The sequence below is a fragment of the Varanus komodoensis genome, unplaced genomic scaffold, assembly GCF_004798865.1.
Source record: "Varanus komodoensis strain SLA01 unplaced genomic scaffold, ASM479886v1 scaffold57, whole genome shotgun sequence".
NCBI lineage: Eukaryota > Metazoa > Chordata > Lepidosauria > Squamata > Varanidae > Varanus > Varanus komodoensis.
Window position 1 is genome coordinate 2,161,965 of NW_025336182.1, and position 20,744 is coordinate 2,182,708.

Genomic DNA, 20,744 nt, shown 5'->3' on the forward strand with positions numbered 1-20,744 from the left:
CCTGGGTTTTAGAGAATGCAAACGTCCCCGGGAGAACCGTGGGTGCTGCTAGGCTGTCGGAAACTCCCCACCAACTGTCCCCAACCGCACGTGCCGTGCAGGGGGCGCCAAACACGGGGCCCCACGTGGGCCGGGAATGCATGCCAGCAGAAGCCCCCGGCAGCTGGGGGAGACCCGCCTGCACCCACAGCAGGGGCTGCCCTCTCAGCTTGTGCACGGCCGCTTCTTGTGCGTGTGCAGACGAAGAGCGGCCGCAAGGGCGCTGCCCAAACAAGCGGGTGCACCTGCCTGCTCTTCACAGTGTGCGAAAGTATCAGTTCGCTTCTGCTTACCTTAACTGCACCTGTACGGTGTAATCGCATTTGGCACCAGGTAAGATATCACTGCAAAAGAGAGAGGGGAAAGGGCTTAAACCTGTCAGCGTGGCAGGACTCTTGGGAATGCTAGCATGACCCAGAGCCCTCCAGCCATGCCGGGGGGCGGGAAGTTTCTGAAGCATCACCTACCACTGTGGCCAGTCTCTCAGCAGCCTGGGAAGGGCCAGCCCCGGAATGCTGCAACTCAGAACAGCTGCTGCAAGAGAGATGGAGACTGGCGGACGTCAGGGATGAGAGAGGAACCTGTCTAGGGATGGGAGCCTGCCACGCTCCCTAGGCTGAGCTGCTGGCACCCCGGCCCACTTTGCAACGGGGGCTCCCCACAGATTTGCAGACTTCTTCTTGGCTTGGCTTTGCGGTACCAGGCCAAGCGTGGGGGGGGGATTCTGAGAGGGGTTGTCCCAGCTCTAGCAGCTGTGCACAGGGATGGGGGAGCATCCTTGCCCCACTTGTGGCTTTTTATCCTAGAACCCCGGGGTTGGCCGATGACTACGGAAAACGAAGTGCAGCACAAAAATAAAGCAACAGGAAGCCCTGAAAGGCGCAAGTCAGTTCTAAAATGGGATTGGGGCGAAGCCCACCTTCCCCAACTGGGGCCCTGCAGATGTTCTGAACGTCAGCTCCCAGCAAGCCTGACCATGGTGACTGGAGCTGAGACCCCAAACACCGGGGGGGAGGCGGCTGGGCTTGCCAAGACGCAGATGAATCCACATCAGCAAGAGCCTCTGGCGGTGTCTGTGGCAAGCAAGACGGGGCGCAGGCAGGCCTGGGCCTCAGACCGCGCCCCTGCTCCTTGCCTGCACTCCTGCCCACAGCCCCAGCCTGCAGCTTGTGGGGAAAGCCCACCCACCTGCCTTGCTTCGCTCGTGGTGGGGGCCGAGCTCACCACCGGGGCTTCTGAACAGAGCTCTGTGGCTCTCTTGGGGACATGTTCCGACTACCGGCCTGCACTCGAACCGCAGGTGGTTCCCTGTCAGCACTGGACTGGCGCCCTGGACGCCATTCATGATTTCAGGGGACCTTCGGCCTGCCCCACGGGGGGCACTGGTCTCCCAAGGCGGCAGGCACACGGACACCAGTTGCGGCTCCACACCCTGGGGCAGCTGCTGACGCTTTTCAAACCCCAGGTTCACAACAGAAGGGGCACTTCCGGGCCTGCTGGTTTGTTTTTTAAGCCAGCAGGGGCAGGGCCATGTGGGACTCCAGAGGCGTGGGGCAGCCAGTGTGAAGGCCCCGTCCCTAGCGCCTGCCAGGCTAAAGGCTTTGGCTGGGGGGCCACGCAGGGCCTCTGAGGCTGGTCAGAACGCACGGCCAGGCCCAGGCAGGGGAAGGCGCTCCAGAGCCTGTGCGCAGTTGGTCAAAACGTTCCAACGAGGGTTTACTTCCTGCTTCTGTGCTTCCTTGACCACGCCTTGCTCAGCACTCCTGCCTCAAGGTGCAGCCCCAAGGTGCAGCCAGCGCCAGCGCCCAACTTTGCTGTTGCCAGCTGCAACATTCCACAAAACCAGGGCTAGTACAAACCACTTGGTACGTGACGTCTGATCCTGCTGGGTGAGCCGAGCGCAGAGCTGGGCCGTTCGCCTCCGACCGCTGACCGACCCAGTGAGGCAGCCTTGGCTGTGGTTTTGCGCAAGGTCTGCGCTCAGCCTCGGCTCTGCCGACACTTCAGGGTGGAGAGAAATAATGCGGCACGCTCCAGATGGTTTGAGACTACAACTCCCATCCACCCGAGGGCCTAACCAGTGGGCAGAAGGGCCCCTGAGCTGCTGTTCACAACATCCAAAAGGCACCAGCTCACACCTCCTGGCTTTCGAGTTTTTCAAAGCACTTTTTTCCCCACACAGCCTAGACGGAGAAGAGAGTCCCCTTACCGAGACGTGAGGATCTGTTGTACCTGCTGCGGGGTGAGGGCGAAGGTGAAATGGGCTTCCTCGAACCGCTGGCTGTTCATGGAAGCTGCAGAGAGAGACGGGAAGAGGCCAAGCAGCAATCAGTGCCTGCAGGATGCTCAGCACAAGTGGACCAGGACCCCAGTGGACTGCCCCCCCCCCCCCCCCCCCATGTGCTCGCAGAGGACAGAGCAGCTGCTTGCCTCGTGCCGGCAGGAAGGGCTGTGCAGGGAAACCCACAGCGCCATGCAGCACTTCTGACCACACGTGAGGCGCTCGATCCTCCCCTCCCTTCCAGAAGGAGCACGTGGTCCCAACTGACTCCAGCTGCATCCTAGTGGCCAGAGGTCCAAAGGACACTGAGAGGCTGCATCCACCCCACTTCCCAGGATACCTCTCATGGGAAGGGGGAGTCCAACCGAGCCCCACAGGTCTAGAAAAATGCCTGGAAGATCTGAGGCACCTGAGTTTTGCTCTTTTTTCTTCCTCCCCGCCCACGCTCTTTCCTTTTGTCTTGTGCTGTTTCAGTAGTAAGCCTGAGGACAGCAATCTTTCTAAGCCTTCTTGGGCCAAACAGTTGTGGGGGGGGGTGTGGTAAATTGTTGCAAAATGTACAGTGCCTAGCATGAAAAGCATCCTCTCCCTTGCGATTCTCCGTGGCTTCCTTCCAACTCTCGTGGCAGCATCGGTCTTCTCTCTTTGTCAGGCCAAGAATCTAAAGAATGTGAGGCCGGGCAGAGAGACACATTCCGGCACGGCCTGGACCCTGCAGGTGTCTTTGTTGGCCCCGGCGCCCAAGGCCAATCGAGCAGGAAGAGTGGCCATCTGGACGCCACTGCAGCGGCAGCCCACACTTCTGCCAGGAACACGGGCGAGGGCTCACCCTGCTTCCACAAGTGCAAGAACGCACTGGCGAGATCTCTTTCCTTTGCATTGCCAGGGAGGGTTCTTTGGGTTGGGCAGGGGGCAGAAAAGGGTCAAAAAAAGACAAAGGGTCATTTGTCTTGTCACTGGGAAACTGACCTTTAAAGAAGATCCAACTCTTTGTAAGGTAGCCGTTTTTTAGACTAGAACTACAGTATTTGGAAAAGGCAGCTGATCAATCCTGCTTCCCATAAGTACTCCTTCAAAATACGAATTTGTCCAGGCTCTTCCCCAAAACAGGAGTACACTGCACTTGCTCATTTCAGTGAGTTGCCAGGATTTAATGAAATTCCAGGATTTAATGAAAGCATCCATGGCTATACCGAATTGGAATCGTAAGGTCTGTTCTCCTCCCTGCACTGCCCGTTGCTTTTGTGTTGCGTCTTTTTTAGGTTGAAAGCGTGTGCGGGTGGAGACTGCCTTGAATTACTGATTGTGCAGAAGCCACTTGATGAGTCTTTTGGGATAAAGAACACATGAAAATGCAGAAACGCATTCTTATATTGCAACTTGTATGGGGACTGTTGGGAAAGGCTGATTCTCCGGCAAACAGCCCCCCCCCCCCGGGGGGCCTGGTCTGGCCTGGCCCTGTATGTTATCAGCAGCAGGCAGACTTGTGCCATCCAGAAACAATTATGAGTCTCCGGCGAATTGCCCAGCAGTCTGCCTAGAAACCCCATTCTGTCCTAGATTACTGAAAAGTAATGGAATATTTTCCAATTTTCCCTAATTTGCTCCCCCCTCCCAAAACGGTCAGGAAAAACAGGCTTTTTCAATGGCGTCACAATTTCATGAAATGTTACACTTCTGATTGTACCTGGACTCTCACTGGCTCCACTGATGGTTAGTCCACAAACCAAGAAATCAATCCAGAGTTTGCACCTGATTTCTTTTGACTAAGAGTCCCCCAAAGTTCTAAAGCAGAAAACGACAGTTTCTGATCTTCCTGCACACCCTAAAGCAGGAATCCTTGGTAAGTTCTTAAAACATGGCAGCTTTCTGTTGAAAAAGAGATGTCCTAGTCCTCCATCTTAACGGCAGAAAGTGAAGAGGAACTAAAGAGCCTCTTGATGCAGGTGAAGGAAGAGAGAGCAAAAGTTGGCTTGAAACTCAACATTAAGAAATCTAAGATCATGGCATCTGGTCCACTCACTTCCTGGCAAATAGATGGGGAAGAAATGGAGGTAGTGACAGGTTTTATTTTCCTGGGCTCCAAGATCACCGCAGATGGGGACTGCAGTCAAGCAATTAAAAGACGCTTGCTCCTCGGGAGGAAAGCTATGGCAAATCTAGACAGCATACTAAAAAGTAGAGACATCACCCTGCCAACAAAAGTGCGTATAGTCAAGGCTCTGGTTTTCCCAGTTGCAATGTATGGCTGTGAAAGCTGGACCATAAGGAAGGCTGAGCGCCAAAGGATTGAGGCCTTTGAATTGTGGTGCTGGCGGAGACTCCTGAGAGTCCCTCGAACTGCAAGGAGATCAAACCAGTCAGTCCTAGAGGAGATCAACCCTGACTGCTCTTTGGAAGGCCAGATCCTGAAGATGAAACTCCAATACTTTGGCCACCTAATGAGAAGGAAGGACTCCCTGGAGAGGAGCTTGATGCTGGGAATAATATGGCAAAAGAAGAAGGGGACGGCAGAGGATGAGGTGGCTGGATGGGGTCACTGAAGCAGTCTTAAGTGGACGCTGGGGATGGTGGAGGACAGGAAAGCCTGGAGGAATGTTGTCCATGGGGTTGCGATGCGTTGGACATGACTTCGCGACTAACAACAACAACAGTCCTCCATCTGGGACTCTGAGCTTGGGATCCGTCTTCACCTCTGACAGACATTTTATATTATTATTATTATTATTATTATTATTATTATTATTATTAACGTTCCGAGGCCCACACACGCCTACTTCCCACCATGCAGAGCTACCGCTGCAAGTCTGTTAAACTGACGAGGCCCTCACAAAGTTCACAGAAACAGAAGCCCACCCAACTGGAATCAGGGAGCGTCTAATTTGGCTAGTTTCTGGGGGTGAATGCAGCTAATGCTTTTTCAAACACATGCTCTGGCAATAGCCAGCGGCTGCTTTTTTCGGGGAGGAGGTTGTCACACAGATCAATTTTGTGCTGAAACAGTCCTTAATATTCACTTATGGCAATGCTTTTAAAAATTATGTACTTGATTTATGGAAATTAACTAAATTCACTGGATTATTTTAATTGCTAAAAGACTGATAGTACAACTTAGAAAGGCCAAGCACTCACCCCCTATAATACTCAAGATCAAGCCGCAGCACTCTGAATATCTGAACGGGCAGCATACAGAAGCAACTTTCAAATGGATGCTTATTAGGATATTTGCTTTGTGGTTTAAAGTTGTTCAAAAGTTGTATGGCATTTTGTATGCATTTTTTGCTATTGATATATAGAAATCCAGGTACATATATTAAATAAAATGAAAAAGCTTTGTGGGTGCTACTTGGGGACCCTCTCACAGAAGCTCCTATTGGGACACCTGGCCTAAAGTGCCCCAACAAAATTTACGTGGCCAGCTGAGTATCTGAACCAGGATCCCCAGTCCTAGGTCGATATCCTAACCAGTACACCATACTGCCTTTGCTGTTGACGCCTGATGTTCAGCACACCAGCCTATTGGGGATGGATCTGATCACTTATTGTTATAAGATTACAATGGCAGATTTTTGACAACTGCAAGGGTGACAGTCGTTGGGGTGCAACAAATAAACTTTAAAAGCAACTGAACACACATGGTATTTTCAGATGCAATCAAGCGGCACCGCGAGACAGGGATCTGGAACCGGAGTTCAGCCCTGGGAGAGAGCTGACCGGGGAGGAGGATGCCCCCATTCAGACCACGCACCTGTTCCAACCATGTCTCTCTAGGTCGTCTACTGTCTCTACACAGGAGCTCACCTCACACTGGATGACTGAAGTCATAAAACACAGGGCATGCAAAGCCGGAGCATGATTGCTGCACAAACACAAGCCAGTGTTGCATCTGACACTGCTGGAAACGGGGTGGTAGACGCACGGCGCAACCCTGAAGCCCTGACCTTGACGGAAGTGCCACCAGGTTCAGCAGGGCTTACTCCCAAGTAAATGTGTACAGCAATAAAACCTGAACAGATCTGTGGCCTGTTTCAGCGCAGACCATTTATGCTCCTTGAATCAAGCATAATGGAAAATTATAGCTAATTTCCCTGGCCCAGCATACATGCCCAAGGCAGAAATCCCCTTGTTTCCAAATAAGGACACATCACTGTCATTACTGAAGCAGCAACCTTAAAATAATTACAAGATGTAACTGCAGCAAAGACAAGGGGGCAGTTGAAAGAGACCTTGGCAGTTCTAAGCAGAAGCTCAGAGAACTTACCCAGAGTGGTGGGTTTAATGAGCTCATCGTAGACGTCATAGAAGGGCAGCCGCCTCATTTTAACATCCGGATGGACTGGGTGGATGGGCGGCGACAGGTGCGGAACATCTGTCTCATGCTTGGGCCCCAACATCGGCACCGGGGGCAACATGCCGGCGGGCACGGCGGAGGCCACGGATCCGTTGTCGTAGGGGAGGTGGCACATGGCGCCCTGGGTCAGCGCTGTGGCCGAAGGCAGCTGTCCCGCCTGGAGGTGCAGCATGGATAAGTCCGAAGGGGTGAGGATCTTTCGGGGAAACCGCCGCCGGTACAGCTCCTTGATTTTCATCTGGACTGCTGGACTGCAGCCAGACTTCAGCAGCTGCAAAGCCTTGGTGAGCAACTCGTGCTTTCGCCCACTCTTGTTTCTGCCAGCGAAACCCAGGAGCACTTGGAGCTCGGACACCCTAAAGCTCATCACCATGTGCTGGAAGGGAAAAAGGAGAAGAGAGACGGGTGCTGTGAGGCGCTTACAGGTTCAGAGCCCCGATGGCCAGAACAGGCCACTGGGATGAGGTGCCTCTGACACTACGGACATCAGATCACATCAACACCCAGAATCCAGACACACAACCTGCACTTCACACCTGCAATGAAAAGGATGTGCACCTCCCCTAAGTGCAAGGACTGGGGGTAAGGGAGAGAGAGACACACACACAACTGAAGGGAGATCTTGAGGCCTCTGACCTTAGCCAGGTACAGACAAGGATGCCCTTCCTGTCTCGCCAGGCTAGAAATGTTGGCGACCATGAAGGCGACCAGCAATCGGCTCATGGCCTTCCAGTGCTCGAAAACGAGGCGGTGCTTCTCAAGAGGTCACCAAGGAGCCTGAACAGATGTGAGCACCTGGCGACATCTCAAAGGTGTCTCAAAGCCCAAAGGGGTTTCCAGCAGTCGGAGCAGTGGGGGCGGGGGGGAGATTCTGCTCTACCGCAGGGCTCATTCCGACATGCAGAGGGACGGCTGTGCAGCTCTAAAGAATGCGCCCTGCCATGAAAACTAAGTTGTTATGCAGTTGGGAATGTGAACTCTCATCTTTGTTTTGTTTTCTATTGGAAAGATCCCAAGAGGTGCTCAAATACTGGGGATGGGGGGGGCACTAGATCCTCGTGCAATGGAAAACAAAGCATGGAATCTACCTACAAGGGCACAGACACGGTGGGCGTGAGAACTGTGACACTGCCTGCGCAGGGGAGCCCATGGGCGTCGATATGGAGGGGGGCTGCCTAGGGAAGCAAAAGAAGGAGGGGGAGTCTCGAGAGAGAAACTGCTCCTTCAAATCTCTCCACAATCCTGGATTGTTGTGATGTGTGACTTAAAATGTTGGGGACCATCCAGAGAGCTTCAGCAGTATAGAAACGCTGTTGCTGCTGTTCCCTCTTACCCCACACTACTCTAGGCTTCTACATGAACCAGACTATCCTCCCCAGAGAGGTTTGTCTGGCACCAACACTTTATTCTTTTCAGCACCAGGCCAAAACCTTTTTATTTTCCCAATATGTTAAGGTTTAAATTATTGTTTTAATTGGGACTTTACAGAAGATGATGCTGTGCTTGACTTTCTTTTATTGCAAGACTGTCCTGAGACTCTTGGAAAGAGGGCGGTAACAGAAAAGCTTTAAACAAACCAACCAACCCAATAAATGCTTTTTAAAAGCACTGCTTTCAAACGATGAGCTACAGGGTCTGTCCACACTGCTGCAAACGTCTCGGCTACAAAGCCCACAGCATCACCGCTCTTGACTGGGCAGCTGACCCTGCAGCACGTGGTGCTGGAAAGGTTCTCTCAGCAGCCGATGAAAACACGGCATCTTCAGGAGAGCCGCGCACAGCCATGTTACGGGCACTGCTCGGGCAAGGCAGGAGCAAAGTCTGTGTACAAAGCAACTGCTGGACATCACTTGCATTGGATTCCTCTGTCTTTGTGCATATTCACATGCGGACACGGGATCAAGGAACAAACTCAGCAGGTTTCAATACACGCAAATCTCCCAGAAGTACCAGAAGCTAAGCCTGAAAGTTCAGAGGCAGAAACGGCGGATCTTTTAGGCAGAGTCTAATTAGTGCACCTAGTAATCTCAATAAGCCAGGATGGTGCAGAGCTCTGGACTCAGCCTGGGGAGATCTGGCTTCAATCCCAGCTCAGCCATGAAGCTCCCTAGGCACGAGGGCTCTTTCCCTCCTAACCTAACCAAACTCACAGGGTTGCTTTGAAGATAAAATGGAGAAGGGAAGAGCCACGCTTGCAACCCTGAGCTCCTTAAAGGGCAATAAATCCACAGACTTCTTAACTATATCATTATAGTGGCATAAGGCTGGCTGCCTCCATGAGCTCACCACTCTGCAAGATGCTTAAGATGTCCGGCTTCTGCGAAGTGCTACCTCTGGCAGCCAAGGGAAGGCGGCTCGAGTGCCACTAGGACGCCTCGTCTTGGCAGGGGCGTTTTCCCTCCTCGCCGCCGACTCAAGCTCTCTGTCAAGGTCACTGCCGTGACCTTGAAGAAGCAGCCGGTTAAGGGAGGCAGAGTCCCCTCTGGGCTCATGGTCCCAGCTTTGGTCTCAAACCCGCAACTCCAAATAACCCAATGGCTGTCGCAGAGGCTCTCTGTGACCACGGGACCATCCTGCCTCTGTGCGCATAGATAAAATAAGAGTAAGCGCTTCAGTAATATTATGAAGTGTAACTAAATATGCACAAATACATTACAAGAGGGTTATTTTCTGTGTTTCTGACCTCCAGAAACCAACATTTCGCCTCTTCCTGCCCAGCATCATCACCGAGAGCATGTTTTAAAGCCCAGAGAAGTAATTCTTCCTTTGTTTACTACCATATTCATGGCTTGTATTTCCTCCCTATTTTTCCAAAGGACAAGAACTCCTTCTCAGTTAACTCTGGGTATGCCTGTTCTTTTTTTTTTTTAATGAAGCCATTTATATTTTTAACCATCACTATGAGCCAAGTTATATAAAGCAAATGTTATTAAAGCAGTGGAGCAGGTCTAGCTTTATCCAGACGGGGCTGCACGCACACGCACTCTCTACCCCATTTTCCTCCTGCTGCAGACACCCCTGGTTTCTTGCCCACAGCTTCAAAATGTCTGGGAATGTTACATCTCTTGCCAACCTTGCCTCTCCGACGGCCTCACCACGGCTGCTGCCTGCTTCCCATTACGCAAGGCGGGGGCCGGGGGTGCACCAACAGACCTCTGCTGCAGCGCATGCCCAAGAAGCATTCGGCCATGCCAGGGAGTCGGGGCGCCCCACTCCTCCCTGCCTTCCGAAGTCCCATTTCCACAGAGCTGGTCCCCGGAGCTCAGCGATGGAGCCCTTGCTGTGCACGCAGAGGGCCCCGAGTTCAATCCGCAACAGATCCTGTCAGCAGGATCAGGCCACAGACGATGGCAGGCCCTCTTCTATCCCTGAGTCCCCTTTCCCAAGCCCCACACCAGCGCTCTAGCCACTGAGTAACACTGGCTTTCTTTGCAGGGTAAGCCGTGTGAGGCAAGACCGAGGGAGCTGGCTCGCTGCAGCCCTGAGGAGAGGAGACTCCGAGGGGACCTGTTAGCAACACACAGGTACGTGAGGGGGTGTCACTCAGAGGTGGATCATGACCTTTTTTCCCCTGCAGTGGAGGGCAGGGACGGTTCTAATGGAGCAATGCTCAGGGAACCAAGATTTAGGGTGGCTGCCAGGAAGTACCTCCTGACGGTTAGGACCCTGAGGGTGTGGAATGGGCGTCCATGGGAGGTCGTTGAGGCCCCATCAATGTGGGTGTTCAAGGACAGGCTGGACATGCACATGGTGGGCATGCTGTCAGCGGAGCCGGGGGTCAGACTAGATGGCCCAGGAGGTCCCTTCTGACTCGCTCTGTTTCTATGTTTTTCTATGTCTAAACCCCATCCTAGGCTGCAGATGCCAGGCTCCTCTGGCCTCAAAAGGGCAGACCTGAGCTTCCAAGGCAGTCTGTGCAGCACAGTGGCTGAATGCCGTCTCTGGAGAACCACGCTGCGCCTTTCCAAGGCCAAGGTGTGGGAACAGGCCAAAGTGAAAGGGATTCATCGAGGGCTCCTCAGCCAGATTCCATCATCCACGGAAAGCGTGTGTCTACTCCGAAGTAAGCGAGAGCAGCCGGGCAAGCTGCATGTCCACTCAGGTATAAGCAGGGAAGAATCACGGAGGGCCTTTAGACAGGCCCGGCCTTCGCCATTGAGCAGGACATCCCCAGGCATTCCTACTCAGAAGTAAACAGGGCCAACTCACTCGGCAGCACTTAAAACGCCTCAAATATCAAGGCTCAGCAACGCAACTCTACCAAGGCTAATGAGGAAGCAGGCGGAGGCCCCTCCCTCTCCCCAACAGCGAAAGGTGCCAATCAAACCAGCAGCCGAGTAGGGCCTCCCAGGCTGGGCACCAAGAAAGGGAGCAATTTTCAGCGCTGAGTGGCAGAAATTTTCCATCAGCTGCTGATCAGAAAAAGAGATTCTCCCTCGGCGGCAGCGGCACGGAGCCGGGGGAAGCTGCTGCTGGGAAGGGTCTCGCACCCCCGATTTCAGTGGAAAGGCTTCACAGGAAGCCCGAAGAGGCGGCTGGGGTGGAGAGGGCCCTTGTGCCGCGGGAAGAGCCTGGTCATGCTGGTGCCCGATGGGCATGTGCTGGGAGAAGAGAGGGCAGAACAGCAAAGGCTTTGTCCTCTTTGCCTGGGAGCCACGGAGAAAATGCTGAAACCCAGGCGGTTCTCTGAGCTGGGTTCAAGGAGGCTCTCGACGGGCACCCACAAAGACGGCACAGCGCAGGGAGAGGCACCTGCTGTCTGTGTGCAGTCGCGGGCCGGCAGCTTAACCATTCGGGTGCCAGACGACGCCTCAGCGGCCTCCTTTCCTGTGAGGTGCAGGCAAGCCACGGGCCTGACGTACGCACAGCGCAAAGCCGCAGAGGGCCCAAGGCACCTGCAGGCGTGCGTCTCCGTCCTCGAAGTCTCCAGTAGTGTTGCTTTTGTCCCCATAACCAGCCTGCTAACGATTCCAACCAAGCAGTGACTCTCTGAAAATTTTAGTCCACCGACAGCTGCGCATTACCTTCGAAGCCCATCATGGCTGTGCTCACCTCCACCTGTGATCTTTCCACCCCCACACGCTCCACTGCCGCAAGTCCTTCCAAGCCACCACACTTCTCCCCGTAGGCCCAGCGCCGTCCTCCAGAACACCAGCGCGCTGCCATCTCGTGCTCCCTCGAAACCCTGTTTCTGTGAAGTCTTTCACACAATTCCACACTCCTACGCCCACGTCCCGTGAGGCTTGCCACCACCACACGGACACACACAAGAAGAGAATATCACTCTCTCTCTCGCCTTTCCTTCATTTCAGACGGTAAGCTCTCCAGGGCAACGATCCTGTCTTCTCAAACCATTTCTTGGACCGGCAAACCTGGGCCTCTTCCTTCTGTCAAGGGAAGCCACTAAAATTAGAGGTCATCAGAAATGTGGGACCTGCTGAATCAAACCTAATGCTAGGAACGGTCCAGGTTTGGAGCTGAAATTGGACACGTTTAAATGAGAATAAAGCATTTAAGTAGAACTTTTACAGCCTCGTTAGTCATCTAGCTAAAAAAATCAGTATCAGCATAGTTGCAACTGATACTAAGCCCCACCTAACAATAGCTGAATTGTTTTGAAATCAGACACAGGAAAACATAAAGTTGGAATCCACACAGGCCATGAGATGCGTACGAACTCTGTTTCTACACCAGTAAGCATCTCATGATCAAAATATAAGGCCAGTGGCTCAAGGGACAGGGTTGGGACGGTGTGTGAGGAGACTCCTGCTTTCCTAATATAAGCCGGCATTTTCTTTTCTCCCAGTAAAAGAAGGTTATTTCTGCCAGAAAATTTATACGACGCCAATCATCCTGGTCAAGGAAACAAACACTTTCTTCCCCTGGCTGGAGAGGGAAACTAAGTTATTTGTCAATTTGCTGAACAACTCTCCTTGCTTTAAGACAAACAGCAGCAGCGGCAACAACTTGTAACTTATTCTCTTAGCCCAGAATAATCTGGAGCAGTGATACCAAGAACTGGGGGCGGGAGCCACACAGCACATCCCTAACCCTGGAATAAGCCACAGTACAAGAGATCCTCTGAATTGTGGTGCTTCAAATTAGTTTCTAGTCCTACAAAAAGAGTCCAAAAAGAGTGAGTCACCCATCAGGTTCAGGCCCAATCCCCAGAACTGCTGGAGAGAGCTGCAATATAAACCCTGGAAAGTCCTCTCCGGTCAGCAACCTGGGGTCACGCATGAGGAGGAACTCTGAGCTCACTCCCCTCGGCTCGCCCTTTCTGCTTGACAATGCAGAAACGATCCAGGAATCCTCAGTTCCTAGTTTGGTGTCCCAACATGCAAAGCTTCCATTTGGGGTTGTTTAGGTTTAAATAATTGGACCCCCAAAAGCCAATACACATTCCTGGCCTGTTTCAGAAAACAGGAGCCAGCACACTTATTATTTCTTTATTTAATTCATTTTATACTACCCAATAGCTGAGGCACTCAGGGAGGTTAAGAAAAGTTAAAACAGCAAATGTTTTAAACACACACACACAAGGGTGGGGGAGAGGGAGAGAGTGCCAAACCACAATGGCAATTGCTATTTTATCTCCCATGCTCTTTAACATCTACATGAAACCACTAGGGGTGTTATCCGGAGGTATATGGGCCAGAGTGTCACCAATATGCAAATGACACTCAGCGCTGCCTCTTTCGCATCCAGGTGAGAAAATCCAGGTGAGGCAGCAGTTGTTCTGAATCAGTGCCTGGGCCTGGTAACGGACTGGATGAACAGAGGCTCATCCAGACAAGATGGAGATGCTGTTGGCAGGTGCCTCATCTGCCCAGTTGGGAAATATCCAACTTGTCCTGGATGAGGCTGTGCTCTCCCTAAAGGACAGGGCTCGTAGTCTGGGGGTGCTCCGACACGCAGATCCCGAACTGTCACTGGAGTCACAGGTGGGCTCGGTGACCAGGAGCACCCTTCGTCAGCTCAGGCTGATTTACCAGCTCTGGCCCTATCTGGCGGGCAGGGCCCGGCCCGGCCCGGCCACAGCAGTTCTGGCAGCCCCTTGTCTGAACTGTTGTCACTGCTCGACGTGGGGCTGCCTCTGAAAACAGTCCGGAGGCTACAGCTGAAGTGAAAGAGAGCAGCCAGGCTGCTCGCGGGGACTGGCGGACACAAGCCCATCCACCAGTCCTCCATCAATTGCACTGGTTACTGACTGAACGGTTCAAAGAGCGATCATTAACACTGAAAGCCCTAAATGGTTTGAGGATGACCTGAAGGAACGCCTCCTTCTGCATGTGCCTCTCCAAACCCTGAGCTCATCACCAGAGGTCCCTCTCATAGAACCCCCCCCCCCGCAAAGGAAGCAAGGAGGGGCCTTCTCGGTGGTGACACCCCGTCTGTGGAATCAGCTCCCCAGGGAAATATACTTGGCACCTGCTCTTTCCTCCTTTCAGCACCAATGTTTTAATACTTAGATTATATTTTACTGTACTTCAGAGATTGCTTTAGCTGTTAGCTGATTGTTTTAGATGACCCAGGATACCCCTTCTGACTCACGATGTTTCTAAGCTGTGGCTGTGGAGGGCGGATTATTGTGTTATTGTATTTACAAACTGCACCATTGTGCTTTCATCATGTGTGCTTTATAACACTGTAATTGTGATTTTGTAAACTGCTCAGGGAGTCTGTGGATTGATGGGTGGGGTAGAAATATAATAAATATTATTCAGCACAGAAGCATAGCAGCAGTACATTAAAAAGAGGATATATAAAAATGAACTTGAAAAGTTAGATTGCTAAAATGCTGGGAAAAGAAAAAGGTCTCCATTCAGCACCAAAAAGAACACAAAGTAACAACACACCTCTTTCAAAATGAGCCCGTTTCACAATGGGGTGCCACAACCAAAAAGGCCCTTCTCCTGCCGCACTTCCTTCGGAAGGGGCCCTTGGCGAAGGACCCCCAAAGAGGACCCCAGGTTCTGGTCAGCTGCGCTCACAAATGAATCTGAGTTGCCTTACTGTGTGAACTGGGCCAACATCAACAAAACTGGGCTGGGCAAGAGCCTTCCCTGTGCAACATTTCAGTGGTACCCGGACAAGCCAGAGGAACTCAATTCCTACTACTGAAGCCCAGCTCAACCTTTTCCAGGTGCGTTTTCTCCGCCTGCCGCAAGCCTGCCGCAGACCCAGGAATACCAGAGTACTCCAGAGGAGGGAAATTGGAAAAGCAAAGTTGGTTGTCAGAAATAAAGAGATGGTTGAATTAATTTTTACCTGCTTCCAAACAGATGGCTTGAATCGCCTGCGGCATACAACCAGGTGTTTTGTCAATGCACCAGTCAGCTGCCTTGAGCAACAGGTACATTTGCCCAACAGCCTCAAGAGGGATGTTTTTACGTTCTAAGCCCCTTCAGCTCAGTTTCCCACGATGCAACATCAAAACAACATTCCCACTTTCCTTCTGTAGGCATGGGAGAGAGGCCCTGTTACGTTCTTCTGGGCTGTTTTGCTTCCACTGAGTGGGAAAGGCCCTGCTTTGCATGCAGAAAGTCAGAGGTCCAACCACTGGCATCTGCAGGTAGGGCTAAAAACACCAGAAGACCCCCCCCCCCGCCCCAAAGTTAGTGCAGATGAGACTCAGCTAACTGGATACACAGACCTGCATCCGGTTACACAGAGGGGCGAATTGATTCATGAATTGTCAGGCAAGCTCAGGAGCAGATACACGGCCTCCCTGCCCGCTTCTTCCTTGCATCTCATTCTTCAAACAACCCAGGAATGTCCCATTCCTGATACGACATCCGGACCTGGAACTTTAGATTGCTGAGGGACAAGCATGAGTTTGAACCCATGTTTTGTTGCTGGGTTCAAATCTGGACTGGCTGTTACACAAAAAACCCAGAGTTCTGGTTCGAACGCTGGATCAAGTAACCCAGGAGCATAGGAAAAGCCCTGCTGGATCAGACTTAAGGTCCGTCCAGTCCAGCACTCCGCGCTCTCGGTGGCAAACCAGCTGCCCACAGCATCCCCCGTGCAGGATGGGCATAAGACCCCTGCCACCAAAGCTCCTCCGCAACTGGGGTATACCAGCACACAGCCTCTGGTGAGGGAGGGACAGTGGCCACGGATAACCTCCTCTTCCTCCATGAATCTCTAAACTCCCCTTTTCAACTCATGCAAATTGGTGGCCGTCACCTCTTCCTGCAGCAGCAAATTCCATGGGTTAACTATACGTTTGTTTCTTTGTAAGAAAAAAGGTAGGATAAAAATCAAAGAACAATGTTGTGTGAAGAAGTACTTCCTTTTACCTAAGCCTTCCACCAAAATCAGGAGGAGGAGGAGGAAGAGGAATGACTCCCTCCCTCCCACGTGGCCCGGGAAGCCTAGCTTTAAAATCCCCATTATGTATGAACATGGCCCATTAACTAGGCACCTGCTGATGTCCCAAGGTGACTCACAAAGCTGAGCACATTCTGCAGATCCACCATACAAGCATGAACCACTCGTACCATAAGGGGCCTGTTGCCTGAGAGTATTTTCTCACTCATTTTTTTGAAAAATCAAGTTCCCAGTCCATGTGGCTGTGAAGATTAGACTGAAAGTTTGTGAGCAAACACAGGCAAACTCAGAAACTGAAGAAAAGTAGGAAAGTGAGGGGAAGTGCAAAAGCAACACCTCAGTGGCTCTGAATTCATGGCTTTAAATCTCCTCCTCCACTCGCCTTACCCTGAGTAAAACATTTTAAATTCTTGTGAATATTGGGTCCCAAGTGATGCAGTAAGATCAAACACACACAAACAAAGGCACACACATACAACAGGAAAAGACACACAGACACACACAGAAAAGACACACAGAACCTGTGCTATTTATTCTACTTAGAAAATTATCTTTATTCTACACGCAATTTTCAGTGCTGTACCTAGATATATAACTGTTGAAGTAAGGCTCATGAGCAACAGATCCTTGGAGCAAACACTCCACTTCTCCTTCCAAAGGCACTCCCCTTCCTGGCTATTAAATCAGCTCAGCAGTCAGACAGACGGACCCCCTAACAGAAAAGAAACCAAACCCTTCTGGGCCTCAGCTAATGAAATATGGAACAAACAAAAACACAGGAAAGGGGCTGCCATGGGGGGAGAGAGCGAGACAAGAGGGGATTCCAAGCTTCGTGAATTCAAAGCAGGCAAAAAGAAAAAGGTTAAGGAAGACATTAAGGCAGCCAGCTAGGCAAACACTGGGTGGGCTGAAACCGCCTTTGAAAATGCAACACTTGCACGCATGCACACACATATGTACTTAGGTGCGCGTGGCCTTAGCAACTGCACTCCTCTAAGCACAATTTCTAGGACTATTTGCAGAAGAGGAGGTTGGCAGAAAAACTGGCTGGAAAATTCCGTCCATTAAAGCTGGGGTGGAAATGTCTAGGACAACCAGACTGCAGCTGGGGGGAGGGAGGGGGGGAGGTAGCGGAGATGCCTCCCCCCCCCAGCCCAATTACAGCCCCCCTTAGTGCTTTTTCGCAGTTGCAAGGCCTCCTGATCCTGCCTTGGTTTACTTGGAAGTCGGTCCCAGGTCCTTCAGGCTTGCTCCTGAGTGTGTGTATATGTGCACAGAAAGGTGCCCCCAAAATCTTCAGCTAACGCCTCCAAAGTGATCCAGGAAGAAATCATACGAGGGGGGGCACTATGGAAATTCATGAGCCCCCAAGGCTCTTGATCTAAGCCCAGCTTTTCACCAAATCCTATCTGCCACAGTAAAATAAAAAGGAAACCATGAGACGAAACCCATCGGTAACCCCTGCTGCGTCTACTTCTTAGTTTCATTTCCATAAGCTCGCTGGATGATTTATTTTATTATTTATTTCATTTCTATACTGAATCTTGCACTGTGGGGGGGTAGGGGAATCATTCCAATCCTTCATTGCCACAGGTATAACTGGAAAATTCTCCCCCCGAGAGCACCGCCTGTTGCATCTTCAAACCGAATCAAGAAGTCTGCTCCGATTAGTGGCCCATGCAGAAAGAGGCAGGGAGACCCCACTGAGGATGAACAAATGAACCGTTAGAAGGGTGCAGAGCGAACAGTCTCATTTTGGCAATTCAGAACGAAAAAGTGACCTTCGGCTATCAGAACCTTAGGCGATGCCACATCATTTTCTGTTAGGGTGCAGAGGTGCATTTTGGAGTGCAGGGGCTGATCGCGGTAAGACCCAAGGCCCCCCTCCGCAAGGAGACTCCAAAAATGCCAGTAGCCATATGGATCCATTGTATGAAGCCTCACAGAGGTTCTGTAAGGGTGGGGCGCTATGCTGAACAGATTCAACGGACCAGAAAGCGTCCAGACAAATCCTTCACGGTTCCAACGAATCTGCTTCGAACACAGTTTTGCTTTTTCCAACGCATTCAATGCAAGGAGCAGAATTTTGTGTCTTTTAAAACAAAGACAGACCCTTGCCAGGTAAATTAACGAATAAAACATGTCCCGCTTTCCAATCCTGCCAAGTTTTTAACGCTAGTAAGCACCACCTTCCACATCATGGCTTCTGCTTTGAACAAAAGTACTGGACCTGTGCTGTCACGAGACCCATCTAGGGGTGTTCCCACAGAAGTGCTGGACTACAACTTCCATTGCTCCCAGTGCTACCACCATGGGAGCTGTAGCTCTGCCAATCAGGAGGCCTGTGAGGTTACCCACCCCTCCAGTACGGGGCTCAATTCACCAGTCTGGGCTGCGGCCTCTTCCTCTCACAACACAGTCCTTCATCTGTGGGACAATTTCCACCCATGGGCAAGTCTTCCATGAAGCAACAGGGCTGAGGATTCAGAGCTGAACAGACCTAAGGACAGATGATGCTGAGATTGTATTTTGCTTAACCCTAAAATTTGTGTGAACTGTATTTTTACTGAATTGGTCTTTTGCAGACGTGCAACTGAGCACTTGCAAGGGTCCAAAATGTAAAGTCTCACCCGGGGAAATGACTTGTGTCAAAGCACATGTAGGAACATTGAGAAAACAAGGCTGCAGACAGATCAATTTTTTGCTTGACTTTCCCCTGACAGCTGTCAACTGTAAACAAAGCTGTGAGTGATGTTTGCTTGTGAAAGAAAATGGCATGCACATCAGCTCCTTTGTGGCAAGATCTTCTGGGTTGTATGCACAGACCTGACAGCTCTCAGTGCTCCCCACCTCCAAGTTTAAGCCCATCTTGTTCTTGAGGGAAATAACATTTTGACAGCTTACAATTGTGAAAAGAAAGTATTTCTTTTAAAACAAGGTTTTTGACAGGACTGACTTTTTAAAAACATGATTAACATGGGCTTTTGACAGCATTGAAATCTGTTTATGTCCCTGTCAAAACAAACAAAAAAAACTGACAAAACCTGCTTAGCCCTGTCAAAAACCATTTGAAAAGAATTCCTTTCCTATGACAACTGTCAGCTGTCAACATGTCACCTGCTCTCAAGTTCAAGTGCACTAGAGACCTACAAAAGAAACTCAGTTGCCATGAAATTTGTTGCCACATTGGACTCAAGGACCCCAAACTAGGATTACCTTTCCCTGGCAGAAGTTGCACAAGTTAGTCACCAACTCAGGCAGATAATTTTCAGTCCTTAGGCCAACACCAGATGAGGAAGAGTGACAGAGAAGCTTGCAATAGTCCATTATTCAGGGGATACAATAACACACAGCACATTTTTATAATTAAACCATATGTGCCTCAATAGAATCAATTTTAAAAACTGAAGAGTTTACCACTCTAGTTCAGAGACTAAGCAACAATCTTGACACCGCGCTTTGCTGAGGCCGGATGGATAATAAAATCCAAAGTTGTTTCTTTAAAAAGGGCGGGGGATTGAGGAGATCTAAGCAATCACACAAACACACACTGAGAGGTCCTGGCAATTCTGCCCACGCTGCAAGTATTTAAAGAGCTCTGTTAAGTTCCTGTCCCTGCCTGCCAAAAGCCAGCCAGGAGGCTGTGGACGGGGGTGAAAAAGTATAAACACATCAGGGAGAACCCAAATTTTAGGGGGAATCTGCTAATGAACAAGGGTGATTTCACATTCTGGGATCTGGGGGTTAGCAAGCTCAGACTCCTAAAGATGAGAACGTGAAAAAAAAAAGCAAACAGAGAAAGAAGGACCCCCCTCCACACACACACACACACACACACACTTCAAATGCTCTGGCCACAGGATAATGCTGCACAATAAACCCTTTCCTCCCAGACATGGATCACACAGCATTCATCTTGCATGCACCACTACACCAACTTCCTCTTAGGTGCCGGCATGAGACCCCATTCCTGGTGGGTCCACATCCACTAACCATCCGCAATCCCCACCAATCCCTCCCTTATCGCCACCTCTGTGGAGTGGGTATGCCACGTGGCTCAAAAGAGGAGTTCCACCCGTCTCAAAGCTCAAATTCTGGCCTTTACCATGCCCCCAGGTGTTTGGAGGCAGAGGAAGCACTCGTTACATGCCCAGAAACAACTTGTTCAGACAGCTTTGCTGCAGAGTGCTCCATGAAAGCAAAATTGCTTATGTCCCACAATCAAGGATGAAGCGACAAATTTAAACCAAGCCCTGAACCTGCCATCCTGAATAGGTTCCATGTGCTGCTTTTTGAGCTCCCCTCTTCCTGCCCCATAACCTACCCTCAAACCCCCCCTCCTCCCACAATTCCCTCACCCTAATTTTTCTTTTGCTTCCCAAACTGCCACTGCAACTCATCCCACAGTATGCCCTGTGAAGTTACTCTCCCCACATCAAAAGCTCTCTGAATTCAACAGCAAACCTCCCGCGCCCCCAAACACACCATCCCCCCTTCTTTGCGAGACTGGCTCCCCAAACTTCCCACCCACTCCTTCCAATCCCCCTTTCGCAAGCCCAGTTGAAGCACAGCCTGGACTAGGATCGCCGCGCGCCCCCGCCTTCGCCTGCCAACCTCACCGCGTCCACGTCTCCGTGCCTTGTTCTCGCTGCAGAAGGAAGGCCCCCCACCTTGCCCTCCCAATTCCCCTTCCTGCCCCCTATTACTACGCACAAGCGCGCGCGCGCGCGCGCGCGC

General features: G+C 51.2%; 1 protein-coding gene across 5 annotated transcripts in view; it reads right to left on the bottom strand.

The window, feature by feature from the left end:
- PIAS3 (protein inhibitor of activated STAT 3) overlaps window positions 1-20,744 on the bottom strand; it is a 42,870-nt gene that overhangs the window by 14,315 nt on the left and 7,811 nt on the right. For 2 of the 5 annotated variants that reach the window (XM_044449126.1, XM_044449124.1), the window contains exons 1-5: window positions 14,943-15,235; window positions 11,724-12,058; window positions 6,582-7,047; window positions 2,249-2,333; window positions 333-383 (exon numbers count right to left, since the gene is read on the bottom strand). In XM_044449126.1, the coding sequence (XP_044305061.1) occupies window positions 333-383; window positions 2,249-2,333; window positions 6,582-7,047; window positions 11,724-11,837 (716 nt within the window). In that variant the 5' untranslated portion in view covers window positions 11,838-12,058; window positions 14,943-15,235. Of the gene's footprint in view, window positions 1-332; window positions 384-2,248; window positions 2,334-6,581; window positions 7,048-11,723; window positions 12,059-14,942; window positions 15,236-20,744 lie in introns of those variants that run through there. The other 3 variants (XM_044449128.1, XM_044449127.1, XM_044449125.1) reach the window with 2 other exon arrangements.